This window comes from Symphalangus syndactylus, chromosome 11 (genome assembly GCF_028878055.3).
Source record: "Symphalangus syndactylus isolate Jambi chromosome 11, NHGRI_mSymSyn1-v2.1_pri, whole genome shotgun sequence".
Lineage (NCBI taxonomy): Eukaryota > Metazoa > Chordata > Mammalia > Primates > Hylobatidae > Symphalangus > Symphalangus syndactylus.
The window spans coordinates 65,765,076-65,787,973 of NC_072433.2; the positions used below are offsets into that span (position 1 = coordinate 65,765,076).

The 22,898-nt window shown below is 37.6% G+C and overlaps 1 protein-coding gene across 6 annotated transcripts in view; it reads right to left on the reverse strand.

Moving 5' to 3' along the window:
* Positions 1-22,898, reverse strand: part of AP3B1 (adaptor related protein complex 3 subunit beta 1) — a 290,306-nt gene that overhangs the window by 249,709 nt on the left and 17,699 nt on the right. For all 6 annotated transcript variants that reach the window (XM_055299187.2, XM_063612139.1, XM_055299189.2 and 3 more), the window contains exon 2: positions 10,983-11,058. In XM_055299187.2, the coding sequence (XP_055155162.1) occupies positions 10,983-11,058 (76 nt within the window). The remainder of the gene's footprint in view (positions 1-10,982; positions 11,059-22,898) is intronic.

The following is a 22,898-nucleotide window of genomic DNA, read 5'->3' on the forward strand; positions in this document are numbered from 1 at the left end:
TTCCTATAAGCTCTGGAACACAACAAGGTTGCCCACTGTCATCTCTGTTATTCAACATACCACTGGAAGTCCTAGCTAGAGCAATCAGACAAGAGAAAGATATAAAGGGTCTCCAACTGGAAAGGAAGAAATTAAATTATCCTTGTTTGCAGATGATACAATCTCATATTGGGAAAAACCTAAAGACTCCACCACAAAACTATTAGAACTGATAAACAAATTAAGTAATTTGCAGGATACAAAATCAGCATACCAAAATCAGGAGCATTTCTATATGCCAACAGTCAACAAGGTGAAAAAGAAATTTTAAAAGTAATCCCATTTACACTAGCCACACACAAAATTAAATACCCAGGAATTAACTTAACCAAATAAGTGAACTATCTCTATAGTGAAAACTATAAAACACTGAAGAAAGGGCCGGGCACGGTGGCTCACGCTTGTAATCCCAGCACTTTGGGAGGCCGAGGCGGGCGGATCATGAGGTCAGGAGATCGAGACCACGGTGAAACCCCGTCTCTACTAAAAAAATACAAAAAATTAGCCGGGCGTGGTGGCGGGCGCCTGTAGTCCCAGCTACTTGGAGAGGCTGAGGCAGGAGAATGGCGTGAACCCAGGAGGCGGAGCTTGCAGTGAGCCGAGATCGCGCCACTGCACTCCAGCCTGGGTGACAGAGCGAGACTCCGTCTCAAAAAAAAAAAAAAAAACACTGAAGAAATAAATTGAAAAGGACACCAAAAAATGGAAAAATATTCTGAGTTCATGGCTTGGAAGGCTCAATATTGTTAAAATGTCCCTACTACCCAAAACAATCTACAGATTCAATGCAATGCCTATCAAGACACCAATGACATTCTTCATAGAAATAGAAAAAGAAATCCTAAAATTTATATGGAACCACAAAAGACTCAGAATAGCCAAAGCTATATTAAGCAAAAAGAACAAAACTGGAGGAATCACATTATACTACAAAGCTGTAGTAACTAAACAGCATGTACTGGCATAAAAACAGACACACAGACGAATGGAACAGAATAGAAAACCCAGAAACAAATCCACACACCTACAGAGAACTGAGAAAGGTGCCAAGAGTATACACTGAGGAAAAGACAGTCTCTAATAAATGGTGCTAGGAAAACTGGATATCCATATGCAGAAAAACAAAATTAGATCCCTATCTCTCAGCATATACAAATATAAAATCAAAATGGATTAAAGACTTAGAAATCTAAGACCTCAAACCATGAAACTACTACAAGAAAACATTGGGGAAAATCTCCAGGACATTGGTCTGGGCAAAGATTTCTTGAGTAATACCCCACAAGCACAGGCAACCAAAGCACAAACAGACAAATCAGATCACATCAAGTTAAAAAGCTTCTACACAGCAAAGGACATGATCAACAAAGTGAAGAGAGAACTCATAGAATGGGAGAAAATATTTGCAAACTATCCATCTCATAAGAGATTTAAAACCAGAATATATAAGAAACTCAAACAATTCTATAGGAAAAAGTCTAATAATCTAAAAACGGGCAAGATTTGATCAAATGATAAAAAAGGGCAAAAGATTTGAAAAGATGTTACTCAAAAGAAGACATGCAATTGGCAAACAGGCATACTAAAAGATGCTGAACATCACTGATCATCAAAGAAATGCAAATCTAAACTACAATGAGTTATCATCTCACCCCAGTTAAAATGGCTTATACCCAAAAGAAAGACAGGCAACAAAAAATGCTGGTGAGGATGTGGAGAAAAGGGAACCCCTGTACACTGTGGGTGGGAATATAAATTAGTACAACCACTATGGAAAACAGTTTAGAGGTTCCTCAAAAAGAAACTAGTAATTGAGCTACCATATGACCCAGCAATCTCACTGCTGGGTACAACCCAAAAGAAAGAAAATCAGCAGAGCAAAGAGACATCTGCACTCCTACATTCGCTGCAGCACTGTTTCCAATAGTAAGATTTGGTAGCAACCTAAGTGTCCATCAACAGACAAATGGATAAAGAAAACGTGGGGCAAATACACAATAGAGTACTATTCAGTCATAAAAAACAATGAGATCCAGTCATTTGCAACAAGATGGGTGGAACTGAAGACCTTGTTAAGTGAAATAAACCAGGCATAGAAAGACAAACATCTGGCCGGGTGCGGTGGCTCATGCCTGTAATCCCAGCACTTTGGGAGGCTGAGGCAGGTGGATCACAAGGTCAGGAGATCAAGACCATCCTGGCTAACACGGTGAAACCCCATCTCTACTAAAAACACAAAAAATTAGCTAGGCGTGGTGGCAGGTGCCTGTAGTCCCAGCTACTTGGGAGGCTGAGGCAGGAGAATGGTGTGAACCCGGGAGGTGGAGCTTGCAGTGAGCCGAGATCGTGCCACTGCACTCCAGACTGGTGACAGAGCAAGACTCCGTCTCAAAAAAACAAAAAAGAAAGAAAGAAAGACAAACATCTCATGTTCTCACTTACTTGTGGGATCTAAAAATGAAAACTACTGAACTTATGGACATAGAGTAGAGAAGGATGGTTACCAGAGGCTGAGAAGGGAAGTGGGGGATACAGGGGAGGTGGAGTGGTTAATGGGTACAAACATAACAGAATGAATGAATAAGACCTTTTATTTGACAGCAAAATAGGGTGACTACAATCAATAATAATGTAATTGTACATTTTAAAATAACTTAGAGTGTAACTGAATTGTTTGTAACTCAGAAGGATAAAGGTATAAGGAGATGGAGACCCCATTCCCCATGATGTGCTTATTTCACATGCACACCTGTATTAAAACATCTCATGGACCCCCAAAATACATACATCTGCTAGGTGCCCACAAAAATTTAAAATATATATATATATGGCTGGGTGCAGTGGCTCACACCTGTAATCCCAGCACTTTGGGAGGCCAAGGCGTGCGGATTACTTGAGGCTAGGAGTTGGAGACCAGCCTGGCCAACATGGTGAAACCCCATCTCTACTAAAAATACAAATAAATTAGGTGGGTGTGGTGGTGGGCGCCTGTAATCCCAGCTACTCAGGAGGCTGAGGCAGGAGAATCACTTGAACCCAGGAGGCAGAGGTTGCAGTGAACTGAGACCTGCACTCCAGCCTGGGCGACAGAGCAAGACTCCATCTCAAAAAAACAAAAAACAAAAAAAAAATTAATAATAACATTAAAAGAAATAAAAATTAAATGTTTTTTAAAAAAGCAATCTCATTGTCATCACGTCACATTTCTGCTCTGTACAGCTAAAGCCAGATGAAATCAAGAATAAAATCTACAAAAATCTAAGGAAAAGAAAACATTGCAATCCAATAATATTATTCTTAAGTAATCTACTTTCACACGGAAAAAAAACAGAAACCTGTTCCGACAGGCAAGGACTTTGAAAGAATGCCATCTACATTCTCTTCCTAAATGAAATGCCCCCGTCACCTGAAAGTAAACCAAAAATCTAAAGAATGAGGAGGGGCCGGGCACGGTGGCTCATGCTTGTAATTCCATCATTTTTGGGAGGCTGAGGAGGGCAGATCACCAGAGGTCAAGAGTTCAAGACCAGCATGGTGAAACCCCCGTCTCGACTAAAATTACAAAAATCAGCTGGGCGTGTTGACACATGCCTGTAATCCCAGCTACTTGGGGGGCTGAGGCAGAAGAATTGCTTGAACCCAGAAGGCGGAGGTTGCAGTGAGCTGAGATCACACCACTGCACTCCAGCCTGGGCCACTGAGCGAGACTCCATCTCAAAAATAAAAAATAGAAAATAAAAAAAGAATGAGGAGGAATGTAAGTTAAAAAAAAGTGAAAGCATAAGGAGTGGGACAGAGCTCATGCCTACAGAACTATTTTTAATAGGGTTCATAATATTTAAAATAAATATCCAAAATGATTTTTGAAAGACAAGCTCCCAATTTCTTGCTTTCCCCCCAGCCACTGGCAACCACCATTCCACTTTTTGTCTCTATGAGTTTGATTATTCTAGGTACCTGATAAAAGTGGAATCATACAATATTTTTTTTTGTGTCTGGCTTATTTGACTCAGCGTAATGACTTAAGATTCATCCATGTTGTGTCATGCATCAGAATTCCATTCCTTCTTAAAGCTGAGTAACATTCCATTGCACAGATGTACCACATTCGTTTATTCATCCACTGATGAGCACATGGGTTGTTTCCACCTATTGGCTACTACAAATAATGCTGCTAGGAACACTGATATAGAAATATCTGTTCAAGTGTCTCCTTTCAATTGTTGTTTGTATATAACCAAAAGGAGAATGGTGGATTATGTGATAATCCCATTTGTAGTTTTTTAAGGAACCACCATACTGTTTTCCACAGTAACTGTACCATTTTACATTCCCACCAGCAATGCATAAGAGTTCTTATTTCTCTACCCTCACCAACACTTACAATTTTGTTTTCTTGATAATAATCATCCTAATGGTGCAAAGTGATCTCACTATGGTTTTGATTTCCATTTTCCTAATAATTAGTGACGCTGAGCATCTTTCTCTGTAATTATTGGCCATCTATATATCTTCTCTGGAGAAATGTCTATTCCAGTCTTTTACCCATTTTTTTCATTTGGTCGGTTTTTGTTGTTGTTGTTGTTGCTGTTGTTTTGTTTTGTTTTGTTTTTGAGACAGTTTCGCTGGTCACCCAGGCTGCAGTGCAATGGCGTGACCTCAGCTCACTGCAATCTCTGCCTTTCCGGTTCAAGCAATTCTCCTCCCTCAATCTCTCAAGTAGCTGGGATTACAGGCGCCCGCCACCACGCCCGGCTAATTTTTGTATTTTTAGAAGAGATGAGGTTTCACCATGTTGGCCAGGCTGGTCTTGAACTCCTGACCTCACGTGATCTGCCCACCTTGGCCTCCCAAAGTGCTGGGATTACAGGTGTGAGCCACCAGTTGTTGTTGTTTTTTGAAACGCAGTCTCACTCTGCCACCCAAGCTGGAGTGCAGTGGTGTGATCTTGGCTCACTGCAACCTCTGCCTCCTGGATTCATGCCATTCTCCAGCCTCAGCCTCCCGATCAGCTGGGATTACAGGCACCCACCACCACACCTGGCTAATTTTTGTATTTTTAGTAGAGACAGGATTTGTCTTTTTAGTAGAGACCACCGTGTTGGCCAGGCTTGTCTCAAACTCCTGACCTCAAGTAATCCACCCACCTCGGCCTCCCAAAATGCTGGGATTACAGGCATGAGCCACCACACCCAGCCATTTGGTAGGTTTTTAATGGTTAAGTTGTGGGAGTTCTTTATATATTCTGGATATCAATCCTTTATCAGATATATGATTTGCAAATATTTTCTTGTATTCTATGGGTTGCCTTTTCACTTTGTTGACAGTGTCCTATGATGCACACAAGTTTTAATTTTGATAAAATCCAAATAACCTACTTTTTTTTTTTTTTACTGTTCATGTTTTAGTGTTGTATCTAAAAATCCTTTGCCAAATCCAATGTCATGAAGCTTTTTCTCTATGCTTTCTTCTAAGAGTTTTATAGTTTTAGCTCTTACATTTAGATCTCTGATCCATTTTGGTTTAATCTATGGTGTGATATAGAAAGAAATCCAACACCACTTTCTTGCATATAGATAATCCAGTTTCCCCAACATTATTTGTTTAAAAGACTGTCCTTTCCCAATTGATTGATCTGGCACCATTATCAAAAATCATTTGACCATCTATGTCAGGGTTAATTTCTGAGCTCCCTATTGTCTTCCATTGGTCTATACATTGTCTGTCTTTATTCCAATACCACAATGTCTTCATTACTATGCTTTGTTACAGGTTTTGAAATCAGGAAGTATGAGACATTCAATTTTGTTTTTTTTTTTTTTGAGACAGGGTTTTGAGACGGGGTCTCGGTCTGTTGCCCAGGCTGGAGTGTAGTGGCATGAACACAGCTCACTCCAAGCGATACCACAATCTCAGCCTCCCAAGCAGCTGGGACCACAGGCACAGGCAGTAATTTTTTTCTTATTATTAGTTTTGTAGAGACAAGGTCTTGCCATGTAGTCTAGGCTGGTCTAAAACTCCTGGGCTCAAACGATCCTCCTGCCTCAGCTTCCCAAACTGCTGGGATTACAAGCATGAGCCACTGTGCCCAGCCAATTTTGCTCTTTTTCAAGGTTGTTTTGGCTATTCAGGGACTCATGGGATTCTACATAAATTTTAGGATGAATTGTTTTCTATTTTTGCCAAGCACAACATTGGAATTTTGATAGGAATTGCATTGAATATACATTTTGACATCTTAAGAATATTAGTCTTCCAACCCAGAAACATAGATGCCTTTCCATTTATTTGTGTCTTCTTTAATTTTTCTCAGTAATGTTTCAGTGTACAAGTCTTTCATCTCCTTGGTTAAGCTTATTCCTGAATATTTTATTCTTTTTGATGCTATTATAAATATTTGTTTAATTTTCTTTTCAAATTGCTCATTGTTAATGTATAGAAATGCAAGTCATTTTGATGTATTGCTTTTCGATCCTGCAACTTTGGTAAACTTGCGTATTGGTTGTAACAGTTTTTTGTGGAATCTTTAGGGTTTTCTACATATAAGATGGTGTGAATAAAAATAATTTTACTTCTTCCTTTTCCATCTGGATGCCTTTTATTTCTTTTTCTTGCATGATTGTTCTGGCTAAAATTTCCAATACTGTGTTGCATAGAAGTGGTAAAAGCAAGCCTCCTTGTTTCTGACCTTGGAGTAAAAGATTTCAGTCTTTCACTGTTGAGTATGATGCTAGTTTTGGGTTTTCCACACCTGCTCTTTAACAGAGAGGCTGAGGTAGGTTCCTCCTATTCCTAGTTTGTTGAGTACTTTTATCATGAAAGTGTATTAAATTTTGTCAAATCTTTCTCTGCATAAATTGAGATGATTGTGAGGGATTTTTCCCTTTCCTTCTGTTAATGTGATATGTTACACTGATTGAATTTTTTTTGTGTTTTTTTTTTTTTTTTTTTTTTTGAGACGGAGTCTTGCTCTGTTCCCAGGCTGGAGTGCAGTGGCACGATCTGGGCTTATTGCAAGCTCCACCTCCCGGGTTTTACGCCATTCTCCTGCCTCAGCCTCCCGAGTGACTGGGACTACAGGCGTGTGCACCACGTACGCCTGGCTAATTTTTTGTGTGTTTTTAGTAGAGATGGGGTTTCACCGTATTAGCCAGGATGGTCTCAAACTCCTGACCTTGTGATCCGCCAGCCTCGGCCTCCCAAAGTGCTGGGATTACAGGCGTGAGCAGCAGTGTTATTTTTAAATTACAGTTATGTGCCACGTTTTGGTCAAGAAGGGACCACATATATAATCTTAATGTAAGATTATAATACTGTATCTTTACTGTAACTTTGTATGTTTAGATACGTTTAGATACACAAATACCACTGTGTTACAATTGCCTACAGTATTCAGTACAGTAACATGCTGTACAGATTTACAGCCTAGGAAGAACAGACTATGCCATATAGCCTAAGTGTGTAGTAAGCTTGTGTAAGTATACTAGGTTTGTGTAAGTACTCTATGATGTTCATACAACTAACTGCCTAAGGATGCATTTCTCAGAAAGCATCCCTGTCATTAAGTGATGCATGACTCTAAGTGATGCATGACTGTATTGAATAATAATCTAGATCCAAAAATTCACATAATTTTTAAACCCAGTTTTTTGAAAAAGGAGGAAATTATGTTTAACTTTTAATTTCCACGGGTCATTCTTCAAAGCAATAAAGATGAGATACAAGTTCAGAATTTTGAATTTATAGAAAACTGCTAGTTAATTCACAGGTAACAAAAACAGAGAGAAAAGGTTTCAAAGGGTTTCAGACCCAACAGTAACTCTTAAGAATCAACAGCCAAGAATAAATGGAGATACAGAAAGTTAACTGACCCTTATTTTGTATTCCAGAGACTACACTGGAGCAAAGCTGATAGAAAACCCACTAAAGTTCTATAGGTGTCACATCACCAGTAAAACCTCAGGCTTGATAACCAGGAATTCATCCTGATGCACACCAGCACTGCAGAAAAATCTTGGTCTTTTAAACAATTTCCAACCCAATAATTTTTAAAAAGATGCAAGCAACAGCCCCAAGTTGAATCCTTTAAAGCATGCATAGAACCAAAGCATTGTTACTGAAGGAAGAAAGGGAAAGAACAAGGGATAAACAGTCAGTCTGGAAAGATTTATACAAAACTATGTATTACAGTCATTAACTCAAAACAGTGTACCACCAGACTCAGCTAATTTTCTTGTTTTGACAAAAATTTTAAGCATCATAGATCAATTGTAATTTTTCCAATTGGCTTATTAGGATTTCTTTCCATGGTTTCAGCTTGCATTCCTGCAGGGCATAGACCTGCACTACCATGCAAAGCAGAGACTGCCCTTATTTATTTCTTTAAACTATGGCTCTTACATCCCATTAAGGTAATTTATTTCACTAAATCCCTGGATACTATTTAAAATTTCTGTCAAAGCATTAATAACTCTTTTACTGTCAGTTATAAATTTATAGGAAAGTGAAAAAATAATACAAATCAATATTTAGTATACTATAACTTAAAACGTTAGAAAAATTGAAAATTAACTTGGCCAGGCACATTGGCTCACACCTATATTCCCAGCACTTTGAAAGGTTGAGGTGGGAAGATCACGTAAAACTAAGAGTTCTACACCAGCCTGGGCAATATAGCAAGACCCTGTCTCTACAAAAAAACAAAAATAAAAAAATTAGCTGGGCATAGTGGTACACATCTGCAGTCCCTGCTACTCAGAAGGCTGAGGTGGGAGGATCGCTTGAGCTCAGGAGTTCAAAGCTGCAATGTGTTACGACTGCACAATTGTACTCCAGCCTGGACAACAGAGCAAGACCCTGTCTCTAAAAAAACAAAAAAAAAGCAAAGAAAATTAACTTATCAAGAGTAGTTTGAACAGAACTTGTTCTCTTATCAGTGTTTAAGTGTTTAACTCATGATACTGAGGAAGCATCTTTTGTATTCCTCAGTAAATTATCATGCTCCTTTGTAAGTCTGGATCAGCTTCCAACATTTTATCCTTTGCATTTTCAATGTTCTCAACTGTCTCCTAGAGTCCCTTTAATGAATGTGAGGTCTTCTGACAGCATCACTTCCTCCGAGACAGCTTCATGCTCTTCAACAAAATCACTTTCATCATTTATGTTGGTTAAAAATCTCACCTTTACCAAGTTCCTCCAGCTATAAATTCAGTCTCTTAAAAATTTGTAATGTCAATAGTTCCACAGCCAGGTATTTCTGTATAACTTCATTTATATTCTACCTGATTTTCATTACATGTTATCACTGATCATTTCTTTGCTGTACTTTCACTTTGTTGGGCAAATGCCTCTTTCAATTATTCATTTCTGTAAAATGTCACATGTGTTTCTTACTGGGAGACAAACAGGCAACACGACTACATGCTTTGTTGTCTGTGCATAAACTGAGTAACAGATGCACAGTGACCAGTCACTGACAGATTTTGAAAGAAGTGACATGATTGATCATGGATCATGATACATGCTTGTAATTTACATAGTTATTTGTAGAATGAAGAGCTAGCAGTCAAGTTTGTACATTATCTAAGTACACAATTAATATACCATGGTAAACGAAATTTGAACCATATTGTTAGGGGATTGCTGTCACTTAACTACACTGTAGTAACTGAAATTCATGTGTATAAAAGCCATGCAAAGCAAGAACTGCCTGCCTATAAATACTCTTATGTATAAAGCATAACATTAACAGATCAAAAATTTACAATGGAATCCTCAAAATTGCCCCTATACTGCCAAACGACATAAACATGAAAGCAAGGATCAAGTCACTTATAGATGTCCTACAGATACAATTAGTACTTGACTTTAATATATTTGATTTTCATACCACCTCACTTTTTAACAGAGCATGCTGATATCTGTTATTTGGACTTTAATATATCAAGAAAGGAAAAGAGATATGAAGCTCTCATATGATGGCACTGCCTGCTGGAAAACAGTATTGTTTTAGTTGTGTCATCGCCTTATTACAGTAGTTTATTTAAGCAATTATGCAAATATATTCAATTTTGACCTTATTATATAAAATTAAGTGGAAAATAAAATCAGCAATGGTGGTGATAAAAAGGATAGTATTAATAAGAAAAATCGGTTTTATGAATTTGATTCCACTGAAACAAAAGCAAAACTCCTTAGCATCAGATTGGAATTAAACAAGTTTTTTCTCTGTGAATGTGGAAAATCAAATGAGTACGTATAGAGAGTGCAACACAAATTGCAAAACTATTTTACTAAAGATGGTATATACAACTAGAGCCCTGGAAAAATAAAAAATTAAAATTAAAACATTAAAAATAATAAGGGAACTATATTATACCTTTAATTCTCTGGCAATAGAATCCTCATAACTTATTAATCAATTGTCTATGTTTTGCTTTACAGCTGAACACTGGTGAATGCTCTTATATTTAATAATATTTATTAGAAGTTCTAGGCTTCTAAACTGAATAAAGTGTTTCTATTGGTAGTAAGAGAATTTGAAAAACAGATGAAAGTATGCTCAGAACATTTAGGCTGTGAAAGGACAAAAAAAATCATTCTTTATTATCTCTCTTTGTAGGAAGTCAAAATAGGCTTGTATATCATCTTATTTTGTCTTCAAAATGACTAACTACCTCATTCTCATAGTAGAAATACCTTGAAATTAGATACAGGGAAATTAAAACAGAGAAAAGATAAAATTAAAACCTAAGTTTCTTGATTTTTGACACTTCAGTAATGTACTTTTTTCTTTAACATTTTTGGACAGGAAATTCTAAGTTAATATTAAGGGCAAACAATATTAGACTTGGTATTTAACATATTATTTTATATATATATATATAATATAATCACTGCTTGTCCATTTTTCCAAAATTGAAGTAAATGAGTATGTTACCTACCCCAACAATCCGCTTCATAGCATCCAATTTAGCAGAATCTTTGTTGCTCTCTAACATTTGTTTTAGATCTTCATTCCTATTACAAAAGAGAAGAAAAAAATCCATATTTTGATTTTTATATTAGATAGCTTAAAATATATCATTTTCATAAGAATTAGAAATAATATCATGGGCAATATTAAGTAACTGCAGCAAGAAGGTGGCCATCTGCAGGCCAGGGAGAGAGACCTCAGCAGAAACCAAACATGCCAACACCTTGATCTTGTACTCCCAGGCATTAATTGTGAGAAAATTAATTTCTGCTGATTAAGCCGCCCAGTCTGTGGCATTTTGTTATGGCAGCTCTAGCAAACTAATACAAGGGTTAAATGTTACAAACTGTCATTGCAAGAAAAAAATAAGTAAAAGCTAAGCACATTTTTTTCAAAAGGAATAAATGCAATGAAATTTATTACGAAAAAAAGAGCCTTACTTTCCAAACAGCTCATAAAATTAAATGCAATGGTGACCAGTAGTGAAGACAAAATACAATTAAATAATTAAAACACCTACTTCTTCCTAATTAAAAATATAGCTTGAAAATATTTAAACAGTAGAGGTAGTAATATATAAAAACTGTCTCTGAGAACATACAACTATTACACATACTATAAATGTTCACCTTAAGGAATTTAGTATCCCTGCATAAAACTTTTCAGGCTCTTTCACATTTCACAGGTAACAGGAAAGGGAGAGAAATTAATGGGACTATATATGTAACTGTATTTTGTTCTTCTACTTTTTGCTGTATTTTCCTATTTACTTAATGATTATGCATACTTTTATAATGAAAAACCTAAACCCTAAAAAGAAATCTTAAAAAAATCTTACTGAAGTTAGGTAAGAAAAAAAAGAATTAGGAACTAAATAGAAAGGAAATGTGGTCACACACACACACGCCAAAAAAGAAAATAATTTTCTCCTGCTTGTGCCCCTTTTCTGTTCCCCAAAAGTGTCCCATTATTCTCCTCTACCAGTTTTATCTGGAGAGAGAAGTGAGCAATGAAGAGGAGTTAAGTGTCAATTTTTAGAACAGCCCAACCTCTAATTCCAGGCATAGTCTTACTCGTAAACTAATAGAAACTTGGTTTGTTCATCTAAAGCCCAAATTCCCAGAGTGCCCAGAACAAGCACCTGCTCTCTGAAACTAAAAACAAGAAAACAGAATCTCAATATTAAAGCTAAAGGTTTTGCTCTTCATGTTTAACAGAAAAGCTAGTCTTCAACACAAATATTGCATTAATACAGGCAGAGAAACTAGTAACTCTGAGGTTCTGAGACAAGAAAAATCCTAGGCACTGTTTCAACCTGATGTAATATGCAACTTCTCACATATGTCATAAACATCTATTTAAACTTCTGATATAAATTACATGTTTCTTCTCAAATTCCTCTTTGCCTGTCACCAAAACAGTAAAGATTTATGAAAGTTAATACCATTAACACCTACTTTACCCTCAAAATATATTTAACTTTTATTAAGTTCTTTTAGGTCTACCTTCTTCATTATGTAGATTCAAATATGACCAGTTAACATGTATTACTGCATAAATCTTAGATACTAATTGTTTTTGCTAAATATCAATATTTGAGTCAAAATAATGCTGAATTAGCAATATTTTCCTCAACTCTTTGCTGAAAACCAATAGTTGTTTCACATATATTCATTTTTAATTTACCTGTGTCTTCATTTACCTAGTTACCTGTGGCTTTCTAGCTTTGAGTATTAGGATACCAACTTTATTTTTACATAAGTGACATCTTGTGGTGTTAAATGGTATAACTTTTCCTTTCACGTTCAAAACAGGCCAGTTTTAAGTTTCAAAGGACAGAGAAGAATATATAACTGAACAGTTAAGGCAAATCTTACTATTACCAGGAAAGTCACTCTTATTTTAGCCCCAGAATGAACTAGTAACTATAACTGAAAAATAAAGTTTACCAGTTATATATAAGAACTAGGGATGTGTTAGGGCTATTATGCAATGTAAATTACCGCTTTTTTAAATAAATCTATAATCCATAACTCATTAAAACTTTCCACTCCTTCTAAAGACAACATAAATTAAGGGGAAAATTAAGACTATGTAGTACTGTACACTATATCAGTGCTACTCAAAGTATGAACTGAGAAAGTCTGGTCCAAGAATCATGACTAATTCACAAATTTTTGTTACTAACCCATGAGGAGATAGGTACCAAAATTCAGAATAAGCACACTGAGAAACGTGATGGAACAATTTGACAATGTAATTTTATGTTTATTGAATCTAATTTAAAAAGTTGGGCTTGTATTTTATTTTGTGTGCCTTTTTCATTTTATTTTTCTTTAATTTTATTATGTTTTTGTTTGTTCTTTGTTTTGAGACAGAGTCTCACTCTGTCACCCAAGCTGGAATGCAGTAGTGTGATCTTGGCTCATGCAACCTCCACCTCCTGGATTCAAGTGATTCTCCTGCCTCAGCCTCCTGAGTAGCTGGGATTACAGGTGTGCATCACCACACCCGGCTAATTTTGTATTTTTTTTTTTTTTTTTTTTGAGACGGAGTCTCGCTCTGTCGCCCAGGCTGGAGTGCAGTGGCGCAATCTCGGCTCACTGCAAGCTCCGCCTCCCGGGTTCACGCCATTCTCCTGCCTCAGCCTCTCCGAGTAGCTGGGACTACAGGCGCCCGCCACCACGCCCGGCTAATTTTTTTTGTATTTTTAGTAGAGACGGGGTTTCACCATGGTCTCGATCTCCTGACCTCATGATCCGCCCGCCTCGGCCTCCCAAAGTGCTGGGATTACAAGCGTGAGCCACCGTGCCCGGCCTAATTTTGTATTTTAAGTAGAGATGCGGTTTCATCATGTTGGCCAGGCTAGTCTTGAACTCCTGACCTCAGGTGATCCGCCAACCTCGGCCTCCCAAAGTGCTATGATTACAAGCATGAGCCACCGCACCAGGCCCATTTTATTTTTCCAGTAATTTATTTTTTATTGTATTTTGTAGAAGTATCCATCTATATTGGACTGGAAATTTTAAAAAGAAAAAAGAAAGGACCTTTACCATTTGAGAGCCCCACACTACAAAGTTACCTTCTTTTTCCTCAAAATTATGGTACACCAAAATTTATGTACCATAGAAAGCAACACCTAAAACTTACATCCAGGAATGATGGACTGGAAAAGTGATAAGGAATAGCAATTTCCAATCAGAGATACATGCCCAAAAAAGGATGTATAAAAATATTCAACGAAGGGAAAGTTGGACCTTTATGGAGCCCTACCAAAAAATTCCAAAACACAGGCACCTCTTTATGTGCAATGAAAGATGCTACTATCCAAGTGGTGCACTGCAATATGAATGGATGTGCAGAAAAAGCGCTGGAAACAGTCAGAACTTACCATTTCCCAGTGCTATGTAGCCAAAGGGAGTGGCCCTCATAATGTTTTTATGCAAAACATTAAGGCTTAGGAACATTTTCAGTTCACTTAGGATCTAAGCTTCACTTGGAGAGTGCTCAGAACTTTGGCTCTTTCTGTTGACATCTGATACCCATGACCACTACTCTTCCATCTTGAAATTCCCTCCTCCTTTTGATTCTGTGGCTCTATCCTCATCTGGTTCTCCATTCGCATTTGTGACACAGCAATGAAGAAAAATGATAGAAAAACCCTTGCCCTCATAGGGATTTCATTCTATTAAGTAAAAGAAACAACAAACATAATAAATAAGAAATTTTTAAGTCATGAGGTAATACAGGGGGAAAACTTTTGGCACAAAGCCTACACTTAATAAATGCAACAGTGAATAGAAACAAAAAACTCCATTGCTAGTGTCTTACCTGCTCATCCATCCATTAACTTTCTAGGCAGGGCACAGTGGCTCAAGCCTGTAATCCCAGCACTTTGGGAGGCTGAGGTGAGAGGATCACCTGAGGTCAGGAGTTTGAGACCAGCCTGACCAACATGGAGAAACCCCATCTCTACTAAAAATACAAAATTAGCCTGGCATGGTGACACATGCCTGTAATCCCAGCTATTCAGGAGGCTGAGGCAGGAGAATTGCTTGAACCTGGGAGATGGAGGTTGCCGTGAGCAGAGATGGTGCCATTGCACTCCAGCCTGGGCAACAAGAGTGAAACTCCATCTCAAAAAACAAAAAACAAACAAACTTTCTAAAAGTCAGAATCATAAATTATCCAAATAAATATGAATATTCCTCCTATACTGTTCACAAGATTAAAAAGAAAAAAGCCTACAGACCCTTCTTCAACTCTTGGTAATCTCATTTACCCTTAATTTAAAATGTCTCTCACACAGGGTAACAAACAACCTCTTAATTTAAAAATCCAAGGCAAAATCTCATGAATAGTTTCAGATTATTCCTCTGTACTTGTGAGGACTAAACTCTGACCTTTTTTCTCTCTTGCCCAAATTCCTAAGGGCCCTGAGAAGTCCTGCCGTACAAACCATAAATTCTCATCAGATGGGTTTTAATTTAACCCTACATAACGTGGCTTACTTTCCAACCTGACTCTAGCATAACGTCACATGACATATAAAGAAGGCAAAAAAAATATTTTACCCCAAAATGTGCTTCTTTGCCATATTTTTGAACCGGCCCTGCAAAGCAGCCTTTTGTGGAAGAAAATCTGCATCTGTAAAGGATCTCTACATAGTTTCCCCTTCCAGGCCCTAACAATTCTAAAGAGATTAACTGAGAGTCCAGCACTTTCACAGATCTGAATAGGAAACACTTGCCATCTATTGTCTCTAAGGGCAGCCACCTGAGAGACTTCATAAGAACCTTGGTCTCTACAGCCCTTTATCCTAACCCAGCCACACCTTGCTCTTGATCCCAGGTTTTTCAATAACAACTTAACTCTTTTAACTAATTGCCAATCAGAAAATCTTTAAATCCACCTGTAACCTGTAAGCCCCCTGCTTCAAGCTGTCACGCCTTTCCCAACTGAGCCAATGTATACCTCACATGTACTAACTGATGTCTTATGTCTCCTTAAAAATATAAAATCAAGTTGTAACCCAACCACCTTGGGCACATGTTCTCAGGATCTCTTGAGGTCATGGTCACTCACATTTGGCTCAGAATAAACCTCTTCAATTATTTTACAAAGTTTGGCTCTTTCTGTTGACATCTGATACATATGACCACTACTCTTCCATCTTGAAATTCCCTCCTTCTTTAGATTCTGAAGCTCTATTATCATCTGGTTCTCCATTCGCATTTGTGACACAGCAGTGAACAAAAGTGATAGGAAATACCCTTGCCCTCATAGGGATTTCATTCTATTAAGTAAAAGAAACAACAAACATAATAAATAAGACATTTTTAAGTCATGAGGTGATATAGGGGGAAAAAAAACACAGGAAAAGGATACAGAAAGGAAAGAAGGAGGCAATTTTAATAGCATGGTTTGAGTAAATTTTAAAAGTGACAACTGAACACAGATTTTCAAATAAGAGAGTTATGCAGATATCATGGGGAGCAAAGGGGGACAGGGAGGATAAGCACTCAGGTGAAAGAACACAAGCAGGTCAAATAACTCTAAAAGTTTTTGGTGTTAACTATGAATAAATAAAGAACTTCAGGTTTTGAACAGAGGAGAGTCATGATCTATTGAACAGGATCATTCTGGCTGCTACATTCAGAACATACTGTAAGGACTTCCATATCTGTCCATGACACTGTAGCTTATAAAAAACTAAACCTGCCACAGAAAGTAACTATAAAAGCTGAAATACATACATATACACACATATATGTATGCATATACATATACACACACACAAGTACTCTTAAGGGGCCATGATCCTTGAAAGAAGAGAAGCACAAAAAGTGAGCTCCTAGGCCAAGACAGTGGCTCACACCTATTAATATAATCCCAGCAGTTTGGAAGGCCGAGGCTAGTGGATAGCTTGAGCTCAGGAGTTTGAGACCAGCCTGGGCAACATGGTGAAACCCCATCTCTACTAAAAATACAAAAAGTAGCCAGGTGTGGTGGCGGGCGCCTGTAATCCCAGCTGCTCAGAGACACGGTGGGAGAATCTTGAGCACAAGAGGGTAAGGCTGCAGTGAACCATGATGATGCCACTGCATTGTGGCCCAGGTGACAGAGTAAGAACCTATCTCTCTCAAGGAAAAAAAAAAGAGTTCCTCATTCACACCAGCTTTTTCCCTCAGTACATTTCCCAAATTGCCATGTAGGAGAATAAAATCCAAGGAGAAGTCACAGTCTTAATAACTTGAGGAGACAAATGTTGAAGTCCAGGGCTGCCAGAGTGACTGAGACTTGAAGGACAAAATTACAGAGGAGGGAACCAGAGACAAGGTACACAAAAATCTGTGTGCAAAATGTTGGCTACAATTCCTAAGGCAAGACTCCAGGAAACACAACAAAAAAACAGCAGCTGTCAAGTCTGTCTTCAGAAGAGAGGCTTTGGTGAATGCCCCGGACTTTGCATTAAGATTACTGAAGGGCCACACAGAGTGCTAAGGAAGATGCCCGAGGAGTATAAGAAAAAGTTCTACAAACAAGACCTTAAAAAGTCTAAAACTGAGCTTTGACAAGATCAGAATGATCTACTTACATTCTATTTGCTTGGCTGGAAAAAAAAACAAAAACAAAAACCCAGCCCTGTACGGAAGAAGCTATCACCCAAAGCTTCATCAATCATTTTTATCCTAAATACCTAGCATCTGGTCAAAACTTACGAGACATACTAAAAACAGGATGAAATTACCCCCACCCAAAAAAGGAAAAAAAGGAAAAAACAAAAACAAAAAAAACAGGAGCAGATCCATGAGTGACTCAGATACCAGAGTTATCACACAGGGATTTTAAAATAATTACAATTAATATGGTCAGGAAAATGTAGAAAAGATGGACAAAACAGATGAAACAATACAGAAATCAACAATTAGTAGAATCCATACAAAACAATCAAATGGACATTCAGAACTGAAAAGTATAGTATATGAAATTAAGAACGCATTAGATAGGTTTAATGGCAGACTGGAAATAGGAGAAAAAAAGGATTATCGAACTTGAAGGCAGGTCAAGAGAAAATATACAAATTGAAGCACAGAGAAATAAAAGAATGGAAAAAATAGAACAGAGCATCAGAGGCATATGAGATAAAGTTAAAATTTCTAACATACCTCTAATTAGAGTTCCAAAAAGAAAAGAGAGAGTATGAAACAAAACCAGTATTTGAAGAGATAATAGTTAAGAATTGTTCTGAACCTATGAAAAACATAAACCCACATATTTAAAAATCTTAGGAAAAAAGGACGAACATAAAACTACACCAGGTACAGCATAGTCAAACTGCTGAAAACAAGAAACAATGAGAAAAATCTTAAAAGCATCCAGAGGCTGAGCATGGTGGATCGTGCCTATAATCAAGCACTTTGGGAGGCCAAGGCAAGAGGATTGCTTAAGGCCAGGAGTTCAAGACCAGTCTGGGCACAACATAGGCCCAGTCTCTACAAAAAATATTTTTAAAAAACTAGCTTGGCATGATGGTGTGCACCTATAATCCTAGCTACTCAGAAGGCTGAGGCAGGAGGATTGTTTGAGCCCAGGAGTTCAAGGCTGCGGTGAGCTATGATTACACCACTGCACTCAGCCTGGGTGAGACCCTATCTCTTTTTTAAAAAAAAAAAACACATCCAGAAAATTACCTTGAGACAAGAGTCAACAAACGTAAAGGGACAGAAAGTAAATATTTTAAGTTTTACCAGCCATGCTATCTCTGATGTAACTACTCAACTCTGCTATTGCACAATGAAAGCATCTATAGATAATACAAAAACAAATGGGCATGGCTGTGTTCTAATAAAACTTTATGTACATAAACAGATGGATGGTTTGCTGGTCCCTACCTTAAAAGGAATAATATTTCGACAGACATTATAAAGGCCAAAAGATATCAGAATGACATATTTAAAAGGCTGGAAGAGAAAAGAATGCCAACATAGAATTCTATACCCAGGATATTTAAAATATTCTTTATTTCACTAAAGGTGAAATAAAGTGGTTTTCAAACAAATAAAAGCTGAAGATCTGCTGCCTGGACATAGGGTATCATTTCAAAAGGAAAATAATTTTACATTTATATGCGATTTACACAGATTCTAAATTTACAGTTTCCATATGTAAAGCAAATGCTGATAGACTCATGGAAGAAAAACACACATCCATAATCATGATTGGAAATTTTTTTTTTTTTTTTTTTTTTGAGACAGAGTCTTGCTCTGTCACCAGGCTGGAGTACGGTGGCGCAATCTCAGCCCACTGCAACCTCCGCCTCCCGGGTTCAAGCATTTTCCCTGCCTCAGCCTCCCAAGTAGCTGGGATTAGAGGCACACACCACCACACCCAGCTAATTTTTTGTATTTTAGTAGAGACAGGTTTCACCATGTTGGCTAAGATGGTCTCGATCTCCTGACCTCGTGATCCACCCGCCTCGGCCTCTCAAAGTGCTGGGATAACAGGCATGAGCCACTGCGCCCGCCCATGACTGGCAATTTTAACACACCTCTCAGTAACTGGCAGAACCAGCAGACGAAAAATTCAATAAAGTATAAAAAATTCGAACAACATAATTAAACAACTTAAACTTACAAGCATAGAACAATATATCCAACAACTGCATAATAAACATTCTTTTCAATTGTACATAGGACATTTACCAAAATAGACTATATGCTGGATAAGGTTTCAACAAATTTGAAAGGTATAAGAATCAAAGTATGTGGAATCTAAATAGAAACCAATAATTAAAAAATAAAATAAAAACTAAAAAGTGCTCACATATTGGTAATTTTTTTTTTGAGATAGGGTCTTGCTCTATTGCCCAGGCTGGAGTGCAGTAGTATGATCACGGCTCACTGCAGCCTCAAAATCCTAAGCTCATGAGATCCTCCCACCTCAGCCTCGCAAGTAGCTGGGACTACAGGCATGTGCTACCTTGCCTGGCTAATTTTTTTTTATTTTTTGTAGAGATAGGGTCTCCCTATGTTGTCCAGGCTGATCTTGAACTTCTGAACTCAAGCAATCCTCCCATCTCAGTCTCCAAAAATGCTGGGATTGCAAGTGTGAGCCACCATGCCAGCCTGCAACATACTTTGTGATTTGATAAACTGCAACATTTCATAACTTGTGAGATGCAGCTAAAGCAATATTTAGAAGCAAATTTAGGCTGGGGGAGGTGACTCATGCCTGTAATCCCAGCATTTTGGGAGACCAAGGTAGGAGGATCATTTCAGCTCAGCAGTTCAAGACCAGCCTAGGCAACATAACAAAGACACTATCTCCACAAAAAATCCAAAAATTAGTTGGACTTAGTGGCATACACCTGCAGTCCTAGTTACTCAAGAGGCTGAGGTGGGAGGATTGCTTGAGCCCAGGAGTTCAAGGCCAGCCTGGGCAACACGGCAAGACCCTTTCACCACAAAAAAATTAAAAAAATTAGTCAGGCATGGTGGCATGCACCTCTAGTCCCAGCCACTCAGGAGGCTGAGGTAGAAGGACCACTTGAGTCTGGGAAGCTATGGCGGCAGTGAGCCAAGATCGCACCATTTCACTTCAACATGAGTGACAGAGCAAGACCCTGTCCCTAAAAAAAAAAAAAAAAAAGAAGAAGCAAATTTATATTTCTAATTATAATACAAAATCAGAAAGATTAAAAATCAATGATGTAAGTTTCCATCTCAGAAAGCTAGGAAAAAAAACAGCAAATTGAACTCAAAGTATAAGTAATAAAATAATAAAGATACTAGAAGAATTTAATAAAACAGACTAACATGTTTTGCATTTATAGTATATTATTAACTTATTTAGCTACCTGGTATTATTTTCTGAAGCTTATATCTTATTTTAGTATCACAAAGCCTCTATGAAACAAAACTACAATAGAGAAAAATCAACAAAACTGAAAGCTGATGTCTATTTCAAATAGGTTGTTATGAAGACTTAATAAAATCATAAAGCACTTATCACTGGGCCTAGCACATTTATTTATCCAACATCCATTATATGCCAGAAGCTGCTCTAAGTATTGAAGTCCCTGATATTCTAGGACTTAAATTTTAACAAACAAGGAATTGGTGGGAGGGAGTTTAAGGGGAATGACAGGAAAAAAGGAGAAGGCAGGGAAGGAAAGAGGGAGGGAGTGAGGCAGAGAAGGAAGAAAGCAGGGAGGAAGAAAAACATAAAGAAAGATCAGATAAGTAGTACACAAACAATTAAAATAAGGAATGCAATAAAGTAAGACTGGGTGATCACAAAAGACCTCCATGGATAAGTGATCTGAGGTCTTGAAGTACAAGGAGACAACCAAATAAATTATACAAGATAACAGGGCAAGAACAAGCTTGGCTATAAAGAACCCAAAAGAAGATCTATGAAGGGCCTCTAAAGGTAGGCTGAAGCAGATTACATTCCTTACTGGTCCATAACAGATACACAATAAACATTAGTTGGAAAAACAAATGAAAGCAGGCTATATACTAAACTTGTTTCTTAGAAAGATACAGAAGAACCCTTTCACTGTAAAGTCTCAAAAGGATCCAAGATCCCAATAAAAGTTAAAAACCAAGCATATATCTTCCATGTCTTCATATCATTCATATGCATATTAAAAGCCATGATGTCATACAGACATCACCGGACATCTTCATATTTGCCATGACCTTTATCAATGCCCTTAGCTACTTGGCCTCTTGGTAGGCAGCAGGAAGTATGTTTTACCCTTGCTCAGGAGATTAGGAATGTCTTCTAGAATGTGACTATTCAGTAGTATATTTGTTAATGTTTCCTTTTATTGCTTCTGAGACTCCCCCAATCTTAATCTTCTATACAAAGTGGCATTTTTGGTTTACAGTGCTTTTAAACAGTGAAAAGGAACTTTTTGCCTGTTACAAATTTTGTGTGTCAACATATATAAACTCAACTATGTCAGTGGCTCTATGAGATTTCCTGTAAAACTTTTTTCCTACAAATAGATAAATTCACACAGATATGCAAAAACTTATGTTGAAATATTATTTATATGTGATGAAAAGTGAAATCAATCAAATGCCCTTCCAAAAGGGGACTAATTAATTATGAGGAACTATTACACAGTGGTTTAAAACAGGGGTCCTCAACCCCCAGGCCACAGAACATTACCCATCTGTGGCCTGTTAGAAACCAGGATGCCACACAGCAGGCAAGTGGCAGATGAGGAGTATTACTGCCTGAGCTCCGCCTCCTGTCAGATCAGTAGCAGCATTAGATTATCAGAGGAGTGCAAACACTCTTGTAAACTGTGCATGTGAGGGATCTAGGTTGCACGCTCCTTACGAGAATCTAATGCCTGATCTGAGGTGGAACAGTCTCATCCCCAAACCAACCCCCACCCCCTTCCATGGAAAAACTGTCTTCCATGAAACAGGTCTCTGGGGACTGCTGGTTTGGTGATTGCTGGTTTAAAAGATTAAAATGGTATCATATGTTGATATGGAAAGATCTTTTAAAATATACCAGGTGAAAAGCAAGATACATAGAGAATAGTATATATATGATCATTTAATTTTTTAAAAAATTTTCTGAAAGGATACATAAGAACTTGTTCTTTGTAGTTGCACATGAATGGGAGGTATGGGATATGGGATTGGAAGTTATATCCTTTCCACATCATTGACTAACTTACCACTAACATGTCTTGTGTTAATAACATATTATTAACTTATTTAGCCACATGGTAGTGGTATTTTCTGAAGCTTATAACACTGTCTTATTTTAGTATCACAAAGTCTCTATGAAGCGTGTGTAGCTATTATTGTTCCCATTTAATAGATGAGTAAACCAAGGCTCAGAATATATAAAG